Source organism: Mobula birostris, chromosome 20 (genome assembly GCF_030028105.1).
Source record: "Mobula birostris isolate sMobBir1 chromosome 20, sMobBir1.hap1, whole genome shotgun sequence".
Classification (NCBI taxonomy): Eukaryota; Metazoa; Chordata; class Chondrichthyes; order Myliobatiformes; family Myliobatidae; genus Mobula; species Mobula birostris.
Window position 1 is genome coordinate 56,573,251 of NC_092389.1, and position 16,990 is coordinate 56,590,240.

Here is a 16,990-nt window from a genome sequence, read left to right on the forward strand (position 1 = left end):
TATGGATCCTTGCACTTAGAGCTTTAGTTACAACAGCTGTTCAAATTTCAACTGTGGATAAAGACCTTCCACTGAGCAAAGCAGAAGTTAAGGGGATGGTGTGGTAAGAATTGCAGGTCTGCTGGGATAATGGGCATGGGAGGAGACAACTTTGCAGAGAACATCACAGTTAGGTCTATTGGAAAAGGGATAAAACAATAAGGGGGGGGATTATATTGAAAGGACTGAGAATTGTATATTGTACGATTGAGTATTTCTTCTATCTTTTTTGGAACACATGATTCCGAGTCTTGTCGGTTTTGTCATTTGAAACAGTTGAACAGATACTATTTCAGGGTGAAGCATATCAGGCAGAAGGAAATCAAATGCAGCTTCACTACAATCTTTGTTGTTTGAAAGCTTTCATTTGAAAAATTTCTTAAATTATGGGAGTGTCTTTAATTTAATTTGCGATACAGTGTTTCATTACGTACAATCTATGGGGATTTGGGGGGTAATTTAGCTTTTAGTAAGCGTTGTTTCCCAATTCTCTACACCACACCTCAGTTCAGTAGTCGCGTAAATGCGACTTCAATTTGGAGTGTCAATCGCCGTTTATGCAAAGCCCGCCCTACTTCAACACGTTGGCCAATCATTAAATGGGAAGGCGGAGACTGTTGTGATTGTCATTGGATTAGCCAACCAGCATCAGACTAGACCGCAGCCGTCTTGTAACGTCGGACTGTGAGGTTGGTAGGCGGAATCGGATTAGATGGACATATCCACAGACTAATGGATGTGCGCATTCTGCAGTAGTTCTGTGACTGACATCTGGCGGGCCTAATGAAGGACTGTAATCAGTCTCCAGAACGATGTTTTGCTTATCCTCCCCCCCATCCCCGACACACTATCCTAATGTCCCGTACCTGCCGGTCGATGGAACAATCCGCCCGGGATTAATATCTGGGAGATCAGGCGGTGATTGTGAGGAGCCACAGCCCGGACTGGAGACACTGCGGCCGCCTCTGGCTTGTGCTCAGGTCGCGGCTTTATTAATCAACTGAAGCACCGAGGAGACCGGATATTTCACCGCGCTGATCACCTGCTCCCTAAATTTTGACTGAGTCACCGCGTAAATAAATGTGTTGATGCAACAGCTGAAATCCCTCAGCAAAAACCCGACGAGCTGAAAGATCCGTTCAGAATCATTGAAATCGAATCCTTTTCCTGAGTCCTGATAATAAATGAAATTTACAACGTATGTCATCCACAGGAGGATGAAGCTGCCGGAGAGGGTGAAGAGTAAAACCACAGACCTCCTCCTGCTCTCCATCTCCGGGTCACTGCGGTTCTCCCCCTTGCTCTGACCCTTCAGACCCTTACGGACCCGACTGGCCACTAAAATGTGTCTGACTGTCAGAGCGTTGAGCAGCAGGATCCCAGCGAAAGGCAGGAACGGAGTTAAAACCGTATCGAACCAGTCATATCCCACCCACCCGGGGTCGGTGAAGTAATTGTCTTTCATCACACAGAACCACAGTACGTCGCCGATGATCACTCTGGGTTCGAGTGTGAAGTACCGGGGGACGTGTTTCAGAAAGCACATTGCGCCGGTTGTTGTCAGAACCACAGCCGCAGTTTTTCCGGTGCAATATTTTGTTTTCAGCTTCTGGCAGCAAATGGCGACAAACCGATCAAAGGTAAAAGTGACGGTGAACCAGACAGAACAGTCTGTGGCTGTGAACGTCAGGACTTCGATAACACTGCACACAGGGGTGATGCTCAGAAAACTCCACGGGAAGTAATACACATTAATTCGATACAAAATGACCTGGGTGACAATGGTCAGTAGATCGGTCGCTGCCATGGCCACCAGGTAGCGAGTGGTGCAGGTAGAGAGGCCGCACTTTCCCCGGGACAGGATCACAATCGCCACTAAATTCACTGGAGAGGGGGAGACAGAGAGAGAGGGCAGACAGTGGGCATAACTGAATTTATTTTCCGGGAATTGACCAGGGATCGTGTTTCAGCTGAACCTCAGGAGTGCTAGACTCTGTGAGCGGCTGCTAATCTAACAATAGACACGGGTCACACTGTCTCTAACCTGCCTTCTTCAGTGTGCAGATAAGATGATGAGTCGGCAATCGTCGGCGATAAGAACGAGCGACATGGAGAAGAACAATCGGTGCTGATCCCGATTCCAGTCGCTGATGGGGCCGGTTTCACCGATTTAACCGTGACTCACCAGGTCTCTGGAAACTCAGCATCTGAGGGGGCCGAGAAGCGATACAGAGGGGAGTAACACGCACAAAATGCTGGTGCAACTCAGCAGGGCAGGCGGCATCCATGGAATTGAACAAACTCTTGATGCGGGCCGAGACCGTCTTCAGGACGAAACGCTGTCCCGATTTACGACGGATCTCAGGGGAAAGTAGCGACAACTTAGTAACCGGAGGCTGAGCGCGTCCGTTAAGGATTAATTCCACAGCGCAGTTCAATTTGATAACTCTTGTCAGCAGATCCAAGGACTCTGATCCAGGTGATCGGACCCAATTATTGACCAACAGTCAGCGGGATCCGACTGTGATCTCCACAGGGAGAGGTGAAATACAGGACTAGGGGTTTTCTCTGATCAATATCTCAGATACTTAATGAATACTTTTATTCGGTATTCACCAATCAGAGGGAACTTGACGATGGTGAGGACAATATGAGTGAGGTTGATGTTCTGGAGCATGTTGATATTAAGGGAGAGGAGATGTTGGAGTTGTTAAAATACATTAGGACGGATAAGTCCCCGGGGCCTGACGGAATATTCCCCAGGCTGCTCCATAGGCGAGGGAAGAGATCGCTTAGCCTCTGGCTGGGATCTTTAAGTCCTCGTTGTCCACGGGAATGGTACCGGGGGATTGGAGGGAGGCGAATGTTGTCCCCTTGTTCAAAAAAGGTAGTAGGGGTGGTCCGGGTAATTATAAACCAGTTAGCCTTACGTCTGTGGTGATAAAACTGTTGGAAAAGATACTTAGAGATAGGATCTATGGGCATTTAGAGAATCATGGTCTGATCAGGGACAGTCAGCATGTCTTTGTGAAGGGCAAATCGTGTCTAACAAGCCTGATAGAGTTCTTTGAGGAGGTGACCAGGCATATAGATGAGGGTAGTGCAGTGGATGTGATCTATATGGATTTTAGTAAGATATTTGACAAGTTTCCACACGGTAGGCTTATTCAGAAAGTCAGAAGGCATGGGATCCAGGGAAGTTTGGCCAGGTGGCTTCAAAATTGGCTTGCCTGCAGAAGGCAGAGGGTGGTGGTGGTGGAGGGAGTACATTCAGATTGGAGGATTGTGACTAGTGGTGTCCACAAGGATCTGTTCTGGGACCTCTACTTTTCGTGATTTTTATTAACGACCTGGATGTGGGGGTAGAAGGGTGGGTTGGCAAGTTTGCAGACGACACAAAGGTTGGTGGTGTTGTAGATAGTGTAGAGGATTGTCGAAGATTGCAGAGAGACATTGATAGGATGCAGAAGTGGACCGAGAAGTGGCAGATGGATTTCAACCCGGAGAAGTGTGAGGTGGTACACTTTGAAAGGACATACTCCAAGGCAGAGTATAAAGTAAATGGCAGGATACTTGGTAGTGTAGAAGAACAGAGGGATCTGGGGGAACATGTCCACAGATCCCGGAAAGTTGCCTCACAGGTGGATAGGGTAGTTAAGAAAACTTATGGGGTGTTAGATTTCATAAGTCGAGGGATAGAGTTTAAGAGTCGCGATGTAATGATGCAGCTCTATAAAATTCTGGTTAGGCCACTCTTGGAGTACTATGTCCAGTTCTGGTCGCCTCACTATAGGAAGGATGTGGAAGCATTGGAAAGGGTACAGAGGAGATTTACCAGGATGCTGCCTGGTTTAGAGAGTATGCATTATGATCAGAGATTAAGGGAGCTAGGGCTTTACTCTTTGGAGAGAAGGAGGATGAGAGGAGACATGATATAGGTGTGCAAGATAATAAGAGGAATAGATAGAGTGGATAGCCAGCGCCTCTTCCCCAAAGCACCACTACTCAATACAAGAGGGCATGGCTTTAAGATAAGGGGTGGGAAGTTCAAGGGGGATATTAGAGGGAGGTTTTTCACTCAGAGAGTGTTTTTTGCGTGGAATGCACTGCCTGAGTCAGTGGTGGAGGCGGATACACTAGTGAAGTTTAAGAGACTACTAGACAGGTACATGGAGGAATTTAAGGTGGGGGGGGTTATATGGGAGGCAGGGTTTGAGGTTCGGCACAACATTGTGGGCCGAAGGGCCTGTACTGTGCTGTACTATTCTATGTTCTATGTTCTATAGAGGGAACTTCACAATGTAACCATCCCCCCCCCCCCCCCCCCCCCGCAGTCAACCCTTTACGGGGAGATTCCCCTCCCCTACACTGGGATAAATCTGGACATGGTGTCATTAAAGGAAAGAACATCGTTCAAGTCGATCCCGTGAGTTAAAAGACAGACAGAGGCTTAATTCCACTTATCAATACGTACTGAGCATGAGAGTGTTGAGCTGACGGGATCGATATCTCTGTCGATTATTTTTGTAATGGTCATCAAGTGGGAAACTTGTAAAATTGTCATAAACAGGTTCACGCCGGTTAACACTCAGAAATACCAAACATGAATTGCTCTGCTCACTCACCAGGAACTCCAATGACGGCAATGAACACGTACAACATTTTCGCCACACGCTCGTACCTATCCAACATTGCAGATATTGTCTCTGTCCAGTGACTTGTCCCCCTGCGCGGTGTCTCTGAGTGAAATGTTAAGGCAGCACATGCCTGTGGTTTTAATGCCATTTAGCTACTCCACAGGGACAGATTCAACAGATTTAAAAATAAAGGGTTTCACATTACAGTATTTACAAGCCGATTACCTCAGACAGCTGCAATACCCGCGGTGACAGTTTGTGTTTAATTTTCTGAATTACTATTTAGACATTTGTGGGAGTTAGTTTGTCCCAACAAAGGTAACTGAACCCTCCGAGGTGTCTTAACAATTAAATGTGCTTTTACTGTAAATATGTACTTCAAAGGAACCATTTGTCAAACACAGAATATTGAAGTAAATTATGTCATTGTAGCTTTTGAAATAGTATTGAATCACCTACTGTTACCATTCTCCTCAAGATTATAAATTCGCAATGCAGTTTGTGTTCGGGGGACTCTACCGAGAGGGTCTCCAAGAAAATGTCTGTGGTGATGAATAAACACTTTCACGTCCGCGCAACCCTCTAATATCTTCAGTGACTTAGTCACAATCAGAACATCTGTGGGCTCGTTCAGGACCTATCCCTAACCATAACGCATGGTCATCAAACACAGCAGTCTAATCCTATCACCCCGTATGTGTCAAAGAACACGGCAGAGAGCTGGAAACGGAGATAAGAAAGTGTGGTTGTGTGCGTATGTGTGTGTCCGTGTCTCTGTGCATTTGTCTGTCTTTGTTTCTGTGTGTGTGTGTGTGAGTGTGTGTGTGTGTGTGTGTGTGTGTGTGTGTGTGTGTGTCTCAGTGTGTGTCAGTGTGTTTCTGTGTGTGTGTGGGGGGGGGGGGTAGATCCATCGTCTCTGCTTGACCCTGCCCGTATATACTCGTGTCCGTATCCAATTCAGTTCATCCCCCTTGGTTTAGAACCTTCCCATCTGTCTCCGAAAACTGCAGGTGCCCTCGAACTCTCATTTCAAGCACTTCACAAAATGTCTACCTCAACCATCAAGAAGCAAGAGCTGAGGTCAAGATTCAAACTGCATTTATTATTAATGCATGTACAAATGAAACAACCTTGAGACTTGTAACAGCTCCAAATCAGCAGACACCACCACCTGCTCATGAGATAATCCCAGAGCAAGAATCATTTCAAACTTATAGAAACCATAGAAACCATAGAAACTACAGCACAGAAACAGGCCCTTTGGCCCTTCTTGGCTGTGCCGAACCATTTTCTGCCTAGTCCCACTGACCTGCACACGGACCATATCCCTCCATACACCTCCCATCCATGTATCTGTTCACAACTGTTCATAAAACTGTTCACAAAATGGCTGTCGCCATTTAAAAAAAAGCAAGAACAGAGTTCAAAATTTATTTTCCAATCTTTTTATTAATTTTCAAAATTATAAACATAGCAACACTATTAATAAACAGAGATTGGGATGACATTATTAATAATTGGCATTGCAAATATTGCATTGGTAATAATACAGATGTATAAAGTTTCCCAGACTCTAAATATAATTAAACATGGTAGAAGGATAAATGAGAAAAAATCTAAAAAAAAACAAATTAGAAAAGAAAAAAAAAGACATATTAATTAAACTAAGCAATATTAACCTAAACTAAATAAAACTGAAAACAGGACTATAGAAAAATAAAAGACAGGCTAACATATTACATTAGATAAAATCATTAATGTCGTTAACTCCACTCCTCTATACGTGTATTATAAGTTAAAAAAAAAAGGATTCGAGAAGGTCAAATTATATCATATGGAAATGTTGAATAAATGGTCTCCAAGTTTCTTCAAATTTAATGGAAGGGTCGAAGGTGCCACTTCTAATTTTCTCTAAATTTAAACAAGATGTAGTTTGAGAAAACCATTGAAATGTAGTAGGGGGATTGACCTCTTTCCAGTTCAATAAGATACATCTTCTAGCCATTAATGTTAAAAAAAAAAATCATTCGACAGGATGAAGGGGAGAAGTAACTATCATCCATCATTGGTAACCCAAATATTGCAGAAACAGGGTGTGGTTGTAAATTAATATGCAAAACAGTAGAAATAATATCAAAGATATCTTTCCCATATTTATGTAAGAAAGGGCAAGACCAAAACATATGAGTCAAGGAAGCAACTTCATAATGGCATCGATCACAAATTGGGCTTATACCTGCATAGAAACGAGTTAATTTGTCTTTAGACTTATGTGCCCTATGTACCACCTTAAATTGTATCAATGTATGTTTAGCACATGAAGAGGACGTGTTATCTAATTGAAATGTTTCCCCCATTTTTCTATAGGTAAAGGAAGTTGGAGTTCTCCTTCCCATTCAGTCTTAATTTTGTCAGATATACCTGAATTTATTTTCAAATTCAAATGATAAATGAATGCTATTAAACCCTTCTGAAAAGGATTTAAACTTGGAATTTTTCCATAATATCAATTGGATGTGAAGTTGGAAATGTGGGTAAATTAATATTTAAAAGGTTTCTAATTTGTAATTATCTGAAAAAGTGAGATCTAGGCAAATTATATTTATTAGATAACTGTTCAAACGATATGAAACAGTTTTCCAAAATAGATCACGAAAGCTAAATATACCCTTCATTTTCCATACCGAAAAAGCTTGATCTATAATAGAAGGTTGAAAGAAAAAATTAGACGTAATAGGGCTTGATGAAATAAATTGGGTCAAGCCAAAAAAAATTACGAAATTGAAACCTTATTTGTATTTTGTGTTTAATTATTGGATTAACCATTTGTTTATTTAATTTAGAACTAACAAATGGTGAAGAAGTCCTTAAAATGGAAGTCAAAGAAAACCCTTGGAGAGATTTACATTCCAGGTTTACCCATTGCGGGCGTAAAGTTATATCCAAATCCTGTGTCCAAAATATTAAATATCGGATATTAATTGCCCAATAGTAAAATCTAAAATTTGGTAAAGCCAAACCACCGCCCTCTTTAGACTTCAGTAAATATTTATTACTTAATCTAGGATTTTTGTTCTGCCATATATATGAAGAGATTTTTAGAATCCAAAGTATCAGAGAAGGATCTAGAAATAAAAATTGGTAATGCTTGAAACAAGTATACAAGTTTTGGTAGGAGAATCATCTTAATAGCGTTAATTCGACCAAGCATTGAGAGAAACAATGGCGACCATTTAATAAAAATGTGATTAATTTGATCAATTCAAGGCAAAAAAAAGTTATGCTTAAATAAATCCTTATGTTTCTTAGTAATTTTAACACCCAGATCAGTAAAATAATCATTAAGCAGTCTGAATGGTAAACATCTATAAATTGGAACCTGCATGTTTAAAGGGAAAAGTTCACTTTTATTAAGGTTCAATTTAGAGCCCGAAAAATTACTAAACTTATCAAGCAAGGATAGGAGTGCCCGGAATTTCGGGGTTAGAAATATATAGTAATAAATCATCAGCGTATAGTGATAACTTAGGTGTTTCATTCCCACGAGTGACAACAAATATAATAGTTGATTCACGAATAGCAATGGCCAAGGGTTCTAAAGCAATATCAAACAGCAATGGACTAAGAGGATAACCTTGCCTGCTGCCGCCAAACAACTGAAAAATAGGAGATCTCTGATTATTGGTAAATACCGACGCCGAAGGGGTAAAGTATATTAATTTAGTCCAAGATATAAACGTCGAACTAAATAAATGCGTCCATTCAACCCTGTCAAACGCTTTCTCAGCACCTAGTGAAATGACACGTTCTGGAGTTCAAGGTGAAGGAGTAAAAACAATATTCATTAATCTCCTAATATTAAAAAAAAACAACGATTTTTAATATAACCCGTCTGATCAACATAAATAATTTGAGACAATACTTTTTCCAATCTGGCCGCTAATATTTTAGAAAAAAATTTGGAATCTACATTCAGCAAAGTTATAGGCCTATATTGTACACATTCTGTGGGATCTTTATCTATTTTTTCGATGAATTCAGGTAAAGCACCTGGTTCGAATGGTTTCACAGTAGAATTTTTTCAAATCCTTTTCTAATATTCTTTCACCTTAGCTATATAGATTTTTTAAGGGTGCATCATCTAGAGGTCAAAATTCATATTGTATTAATTATTGAAGTATTTATAGACGAACAAACTCGAGAATTGGCATGTCAACAAATAGGCTTAAAAACTTCTATAGAAGTATAATGGAGAGCACTCTGACCGTGAGCATCACAGTCTGGTATGCGGGTGGGAGTGGGGGGGGGGGGGCGTGCTACTGCACAGGACCAAAAGAAACTGCAGATAGTTGTAAATGTAGTCAGCTCCATCTTGGGTACTAGCCTATAAAGTATCCAGAACATTTTCAGGGAGAGGTGTCTTAGAAAGGCATCGTCCATTATTAAGGATCTCCAGCATCCAGGACATGAACTTTTCTCACTGTTACCATCAGGTAGGTGGCACAGAAGCCTGAAGGCACACGTTCAGCGATGAAGAAACAGCTTTTTCGCCTCTGCCATCCGATTCCTAAATGAACATTTAACCCTTGGACACTACCTTACTTATTTAATATACAGTATTTCAGTTTTTGCATATTTTTAATCTGTTAAATATATGTATACTGTAATTTATTTACTTATTTATTTATTATTTTTTTTTTCTCTCTCTTCTTAATATTTATTATTATTTATTTATTATTTCCTTTTTTTATATTGTATTTGCATAGTTTGTTCTCTTTTGCACATTGTATTTATGTCCATGATCTTGGGTTTGGTCTTTCATTGATTCAGTCTTGATTCTTGGACTTACTGAGTTTGCCTCAAGCAATGAATCTCAGGATTGCGCATGGTGACATAGATATACTTTGACAATACATTTACTTTGTTCATTTTAAATTGTACATTTAAATTTGTAAATGTCTCTCTCAAACACAAGAGTGGAATGTGAGCTCCCAAGGTTCACTACCTGCTGCGTAAATGATTTTGTTCTGATCTGAATATTCGTCCCATCACTGTGACCCCTCTTTCGAGACACACCAGTTACTGGAAACATTCCTGAATCCAAATGGGAACTCTCAGATTCTCTTTCTCATTCTTTCAAGCACGGGAAAACTCTCTCTCTCTCTCTCTCTCTCTCTCTCTCTCTCTCTCACACACACACACACACACACACACACGCGCGCGTCAAAATGGCGACAATCATACTGTCGTACTTGATCGGACCCGATGCAATAGGAATTGTACTACAAATACACTGACACACGTAATTCTTTTCAAACCTTTATTCTCTACTCATAGCATGCTATGGGGGAAGTTACAGACTGACCTCCCAAAGGAACCAGTCCAGAAACTGCCCCCGAATTACACAATTCTCCACAATTTATAACATTGATCAGGTAGCAGGAAATCTTACGATTACAAGTTCAGACAACATTAGAATCATTTTAATCACATGCTAAAATACAACTAGGTGTAAGATAATCATTGGTAAGTTAGTTATAATTATCTTAAGCCAAAACTAGCCCATCAGTTCCTCGTTCGGAACCTTCCCCCTTTCTCCAGAACATTCTAGGCGTTACCTCATCCCTCCCATATTTAGCTATACCTTGAGCTCCTTCTGCAAGATCAGATTGCTCCTTATTTGAGCCTTTGCCAATCTTTAGAGAACAATGTCTAGTACGTCACCGGTTGCTGGGTAAAGCTTCTTTTTGACTGTCCAAAACAGTAAGCTAAGGCGCCCACAAGGTGGTTGATTATAATTTAATCATTCTCCGCTGTTTCCCCCTATTTACCTATCCCTTCATTCCATCAGTCAGGATAAGAAGGCAGTAGAAGGTGAGCAGGAAGTACAAGGTGGTATGTGATCATTAGCTGCCCTTAGTTTAGCAAAATCCTTCAAGATTGTATCCATCTTTGAGGATGACTGTTATCAAAATGATCTCCCACTGAAATTCATCAATTGCAAGGGTCATGCCCAGTGCAAGGACTGTTCAGTGTCCCTAATGCATCTGCCTTTACCGCCATCCCTAGCAGTAAACTCCACACATTTTCTGTGCTTAAAAGTTATCCTCAGTCATCCGCACAACCCACCCGCCACAACCCCCCCCCCCCCAAACACACACACACACTTTTCTCCAAATCGCCTTAAAATTGGGCCTCCTTGTTTTAGCGAGATCCCCTTTGGGAAACATGCTCTGGATTTCCACTCATTTGATGCCTCCTATCATTTTGTATACCTCCATCAAGTCCCCTCTCATCCTGCTTCCTGCCAAAGAGAAAAGCCCTATCTTACTCCACCTATCCTCACAAGATACTTTCTGTGAAGTTCAATGTTGAAAGTAAATGTATTGTTAAAGTACAAATGTCAACATATACATTTTGTTGCGGGCGTGCACAGTAAATACAAAGATACGAGAAGGAATCAATGAAACACTGCACACATCAGAGACTGGCAAATCACCAATGTAGAACAGACAACAAAGAGACTAAATTGTGTAAGTCAACAAAAAGCAAAGCAAAATGGATGATAAATATGCTGTAACTATCAAGAACATGAGCTGTGGATTCCCTGAGAGCGAGTTCATTGTTGTGCTGAGTGACATTATCCCCTCTGCTTCCAAAGCCTGATCGTTGGGGTTTAATAGCTATTCCTGAACCTGGTGCTGTGGGACCTGAGGCTCCTGTAACTCCTTCTTAATGGCGGCATGGAGAAGAGAGCATCGCCTGGATGATGGGTTCTTGAATGTGGATGCAGCTTTCCTGTGACAGCGCTCCTTGTAGATGTGTTCAGTGGTGAGGAAGGCTTTACCTGTGATGGACTGGCTGCATCCACAGTATTTCAATTGTTATTGCATTCAAGGGCGTTGGTGTTTCTAAACCAGACCAGTCAGGCTATTCTCCACTAAATATCTAGAGAACATTATCAAAGTTTTAGATCACACGCTAAATCTGCTGAAACTGACATAGTATAGGCTGTAAATGCTGGTAAGTATTTCCAGAATGCCAACAAATTCCACTCCTCGGAGCCTCTACACTAAGAAAATCTGAGTAGATGTTGGGGAAATTACAGCCACACACTACTCTTTCCAACTTTACAGAATCTGCCTACGTTTCTGTTCCTCTTTCTGCCAGCAGCATTTCAAAAACCTTTGCAAATTGAAGCACACATCATTCAAGGTTCTTCTTTGTCAACTCTCTGTTACATCCTGAGAGATGTCCAGTGGGACTGAGGGGATAGATAGTGTTCATGAATTGCAGTCCAATATCACGTTTGTACAGTTCCCTGTGCTTGAAGTGTTTAACGGTGGAGTACAGTGCTGGGTGTGTACAGGACCGTGTGCTCACTGCACAGTGCTGTGAGTTTTATTGGTCTGTGTCCTGGTAGTGAAGCTCTAGATATTGTGAAGTTCACTGTCTCTGTAGTCAAATGTTGATTATTCTTGTGCAGTCACATATGCAGGATATGCTTACACCAGAGATAGACCAGTCCGTTCCCTTACAGTACGGGTCAGATGTTGTTAAGATTTCTGTTCTTACAGTACGGTGCCGGCAGTTTAAACATCACATTTAACTGCATGTGGTCTGTGTCCCCCCAATGGTCTAAATCCCCCAAAGGACTTACCCACCTAAATGGTCTGAGAGACCCAACAGCACCTCCTCTTTAGTATGAACACGCTGGAGAATATCACCATACCGCCTTTCTCATCACGCTTTCCTCCTTGTACACTGAGTGAACACCAGTGTTCATTTACTACCTCACATGCTAACTCTGCCTCCGGGTGTAAACTCCCACCTTTGTCCTTGAGTGGTCCTGTCCTCTCCCCACTCCACTGTTGTTTTCTGTGTATGCATAAGATGCCTTGGGATTCTGATTGATCCTCCTGAATGAGGACATTTCCTGGTAACTCTTCACTCTTCTGATTCACTGTGTGACTTCTTTCTTGCTTCCTGTATGTTCTTCCAAGACCCTGTCCAATTTAATCTTCCTCGTCCTTACGTATGACGCCTTTTACATTTTAAAACAAATACAATATTTCTCATCACCCTAAGTACCTGACTATCCCTGTCCTTCTCTACCCTCCTCACAGCCACAGGGAACTACTAAATACTGATCGGCATGATGTTGGTGACTCTCACATGTCAAACATCAGCTAACATTAGCTCCATCCAGTAACAGCCAGTAATATCAGCTCCGAGGCAAATCTCTATGACACCTGCCCAATTCTTCCACAAATTTACAATCATCGACCTGCAGGTCCAAACATGCTCTTAACAATAACCATCTGAAACCCTCTAGAACTGAGATCCATAAATCTTTCCGAATTAAACTCCAATCATCTTGACAGGTTTATTTCCCAATACCATACCAAGTATGTCTCCCTCCCTGGTGGACCATCTACATACTGTTTCTGGAAACCTTCCTGAACACACCAAACAAATAATGCCCCGTCCTCTCAATACTACTTACTGACCTGTAGCTCTGGATCCCAACACCCCCTCCTCATGTCACAGGATAAATATCGTCAGCGTGGCTCCAGCAAGATTCTCTGTGAGAATATTACTTTCTCTTCACTGTAACCAATTCATGTTACACCAGTCCCACTTATCCTGGAAGAGAGCATAATTATCTGTGTTCCTGATGCCCTCCTTCCTGTACAAAATTGTTAGCCTCATATTTAAGTGTACCAACTTACCATCTGTTACCTCTCAAGCATGTGGCACCTGAACTAATCCCCAAATCACCACCCGAGAGTTTTTATTTCCGAACTTTCTGCCCTACTCCTTAAATTCTGTTTGCAGGAACTTGTCTCTGTTGTTAGTTCTAATAAGGAACATGACCTCTGGCTGTTCACCCGACCCTTTCAGAATGACCCGTAACTTCTCAGAGACATCCTTGGCCATGGTATGATTGGGGTAACGCATCATCCTGCAGTCTCACTCATTTACACACAGACTCCCGTCTGTGATCCCGCTAAAGTGTTTGCTACGTGTGAGTCATATCCTTACATCCCCATGTATTTATGTGATTTCTTATAGCCTGTTTGTAATGAACATTGTATGAGAATTCATTCATTGTATTCTTCTTTGATTCAGCTCAGGCAATTTACTTGTGCATTCGCAAACAAAGGAGACTCCACAGGTTTTGAAACCACGCAATTTGTTAGAACTCGTAGGATTTTAACATAGAACAAAAAAAAAATAAACTAATGTCTACAGTAGTAGCTGCACATAATTCAAAAGAATACTTATCATCACTAAACAAGCCGATCTCTGTGAAAGAGTGAAACCACAGATCCGGCAATGTTCCTCGGACTGTTTTTTTTTCTACCTATCTAACTATTTATCTAACCATCTATTTATCTCTCTCTCTCTCCCCCTCCCTCTTCCCCTCCCTCTCCCTCTCCCCTCCCTCTCTCTCTCTCCCCCTCCCTCTCCCTCTCCCTCTCTCTCTCTCTCTCCCCCCACCCTCTCCCTCTCCCTGACTCCCTCACGCTGTCTCAGTCGCATCACTATCTCTCTGTCTCTCTCACTCTACTTTCTCTGCCTCTCTCACACTCCCGTTCCCTGGCGCTCAATCTTGCCACATCTTCCTCCTGTCCTATCCCCGGCACGCTCTCCCTCACGTGCTCTCCTTCGCGCCCTCGCGATGTCTCCTCCTGTCGCTCTCACTCGCGCGCCCCATCGCCCGCACCCTCTCCCTCACGCCCTCTACGTCACGCTCACTCTAGCGTCATCTCCGTGGCATCATCTCCCTCGCGTCCTCTCCCTCACGGGCTTTCCCGCGCGCCCTTTCCTCGCGATGTCTCATTCGCGCCCTCAGCACTCGCATCTCCATCTCTCACAGAGAAACAAGTGAAAGTGACGCGACTTTGTCTTGAAATGTCAAACAGGAAAATGCTCTTACAGAGAGATAGTTCAAGTTGGCAGTGAGAAGGAAAACCTACAGGTAGAGAAGGAGGAGAAACAAAAGATGATGAAGGAAAGGACGGGTATTGACGGGAGCAGGAGAGGTTGACAGAGACGAAAATATTCCACAAGTTCAGGCAGTTTAATCAGAACCGGGAAACAGGGGAAACAGGTTCACCCCAAGATTCAATTTAACAGGGTGGGACGAGAGGAGCAAAGGGGATTTCTCTGGGATGGTGAGGCCAGTGATGCCGTCGAGATCAGCTGTAAACAGCTGATTTGTATCTAAGGCAACACAAACAAAGCGGGAAAAGAGTGAAAAAGTTAACAGGAACCTGAACAAGGGTCTCGGACCGAAACGTCGAAAGTTTGTTCTTTTTCATAGATGCTGCCTGGCCTGCTGAGTTCCTCTGGCATTTTCTGTGAGGAAAAGTGAAAACAGTCGAGGTTTCGTGGCGAGACCCTTCATCAGGATCTGACTTTGAGTGTGCTGTTTTGTATTTCGAGCGGATGCAGATTTTCCCGTGTTTGTTTTGTTACTCTGTTCATCACGTTGTTTCCATTTCCCCACAAGTGGGGGATAAAATAGGGAGCATGTAGGCAGCTGAATTGTAATACCTTACAGAATTTATCTCTTATGTTTCAAGAGTTTCAGAATCTGATTCAGTGGGTATTTCAACGCATTATTCAGTTCCTCTCGGAATTTGCTCTGAGTCAGGGCGTAAATACACGTGTTGGTGCAGGAACTGAGAATCTGCAGCATGTCCGATGTGTGTCTTATGATGTAACGGGGATCCGTGACAGAATAAAAAAAACTCATTGAAATCCGTCTATAGATGGAAAATACCATTTGTGTTCCCCACAGCAATATGAAACTAGCGGTTATGCTGAAGAGCAAAACGATGGATTTGCGTCGGTTCTCCATCTCCCGGTCCTTGTCATTCTCTCCACTCTTTTGTCCCTGGAGCCCCCTGCGGGCTCGACTGGCCGCTACAATCCGCCTGACAGTCAGAATATTGAATAGCAAAATCAGAAAGAATGGGACACAAGGGGTTAAAATGAGGTGAAACATCTCAAATGCCGCCCATGAGGGAGAGTTTGTGAAGCTCGGTGTAGCAACACAACCCCAGGGAACACCATCAATTATTACCACAGGCCCATATATAAATCCGCAGGGTACACTCACCAAACAGGCCAGCACACTCACTGTCCCGATAACCACAGCCGCCGTTCTCTCGGTGCAATATTTTGTTTTCAGCTTCTCACAGCAAATCGCCACAAATCGATCGACGGTGAAAGCGACAGTCAGCCAGACTGAGGCCGCAGTGCTCGCAGAAATCAACCATCCATCGAGTCTGCACACAGGAGTGGTGAACAGGAACGATCGGGGAAAATAAATCGGAGCAGTCCAGTTCAGCAGCGGATCGGAGATAACGACCAGGAGATCGGCCGCTGCCATTCCCACCAGGTAGCGACTGACACATTTGGAGAGACCGCACTTTCCCCGGGACAGGATCACAATCGCCACCAAGTTCGCTGGAAGAGAGACAGGAACAGCAAGTTGAGAAAATACTAAGCAGAAGCCAATGCGGCAGTTTGATGGGATCCTGTAATATTTCCACTTTATTGTTACATTTAGCGGTGGGAGGGTCGAGAGAGGGGGCAGAGCTGGCGGGGACAGGGAAGGAGTTTACGCATTAAAATAAAGTCAATATGATCTGAATATGGATTCCTTACTGATGAGCGAAATGTGAAGTGGCAGCGGAAAGCAAAAACTGGGTAACTACCTCCGCATTATCAATACTGGATGGAACATTTTCTACCGGCGATTTCACGCCTCTCGTCTGGTTGAAATGAACAAATCCGGACGCTGATGGCGGAATTCTTCCATCACACAATCAACAACTTCCATGGCGATTCCTGTCGGCGACAGAACAGCCGACGGACGAAACAAAAACAGGAAATGCTGGAAACACATATCCAGACAAAACAAAATATGTGGGAAACAGTTGAAGATTCTCTCCACAGAACTGTTCTCTGAGACACCTCTGACACGAGTGTTAACTGATTTCTCTTTCCATACAAACTGCTTGGGGTTCAGTGTTTCCAGCATTCCCCGAGTTTGTTTCCTATTTCAACATTTGCCAACTCACTGACTTTACAACAGAACATTGACTGATTCCAACAAATACAGCGCAGTCTGACGCAACCTCACAGACAAATATAACGCCTCCCAATGAATTCATCAAGTGAGGAGGGGAGAAGAATTCAAACTCGGTGCCGCAGTCAGGCGTCTGAACGGTGTCAGCTGTAGATATAATAGAATACATTTCACAGTATTGATGGCTATGCAGTACCACGTCGGTTGT

At 42.9% G+C, this 16,990-nt stretch overlaps 1 protein-coding gene across 1 annotated transcript; it reads right to left on the reverse strand.

Annotated features, from left to right (window-relative positions):
• Positions 1–1,015: 1,015 nt before the first annotated feature.
• LOC140184994 (probable G-protein coupled receptor 139) lies at positions 1,016–14,397 on the reverse strand. Its single transcript, XM_072238223.1, has 3 exons — positions 14,339–14,397; positions 5,136–5,218; positions 1,016–1,923 (listed from the first exon to the last, which is right to left on the reverse strand). Exons 1-3 carry the CDS (start codon positions 14,395–14,397, stop codon positions 1,016–1,018), a joined length of 1,050 nt encoding a protein of 349 aa, XP_072094324.1.
• Between the last annotated feature and the right edge of the window lie 2,593 nt (positions 14,398–16,990).

Coding starts and splice junctions, on each gene's coding strand:
- LOC140184994 (XM_072238223.1), bottom strand. CDS start 14,397: ATGGGGCGCGCGAGTGAGAGCGACAGGAGGAGACATCGCGAGGGCGCG. Junction 5,219..14,338: donor GAGGGCGCGAAGGAGAGCAC/GTGAGGGAGAGC, acceptor TCATCACCACAG/ACATTTTCTTGGAGACCCTC. Junction 1,924..5,135: donor TCTTGAGGAGAATGGTAACA/GTAGGTGATTCA, acceptor CCCCCTCTCCAG/TGAATTTAGTGGCGATTGTG.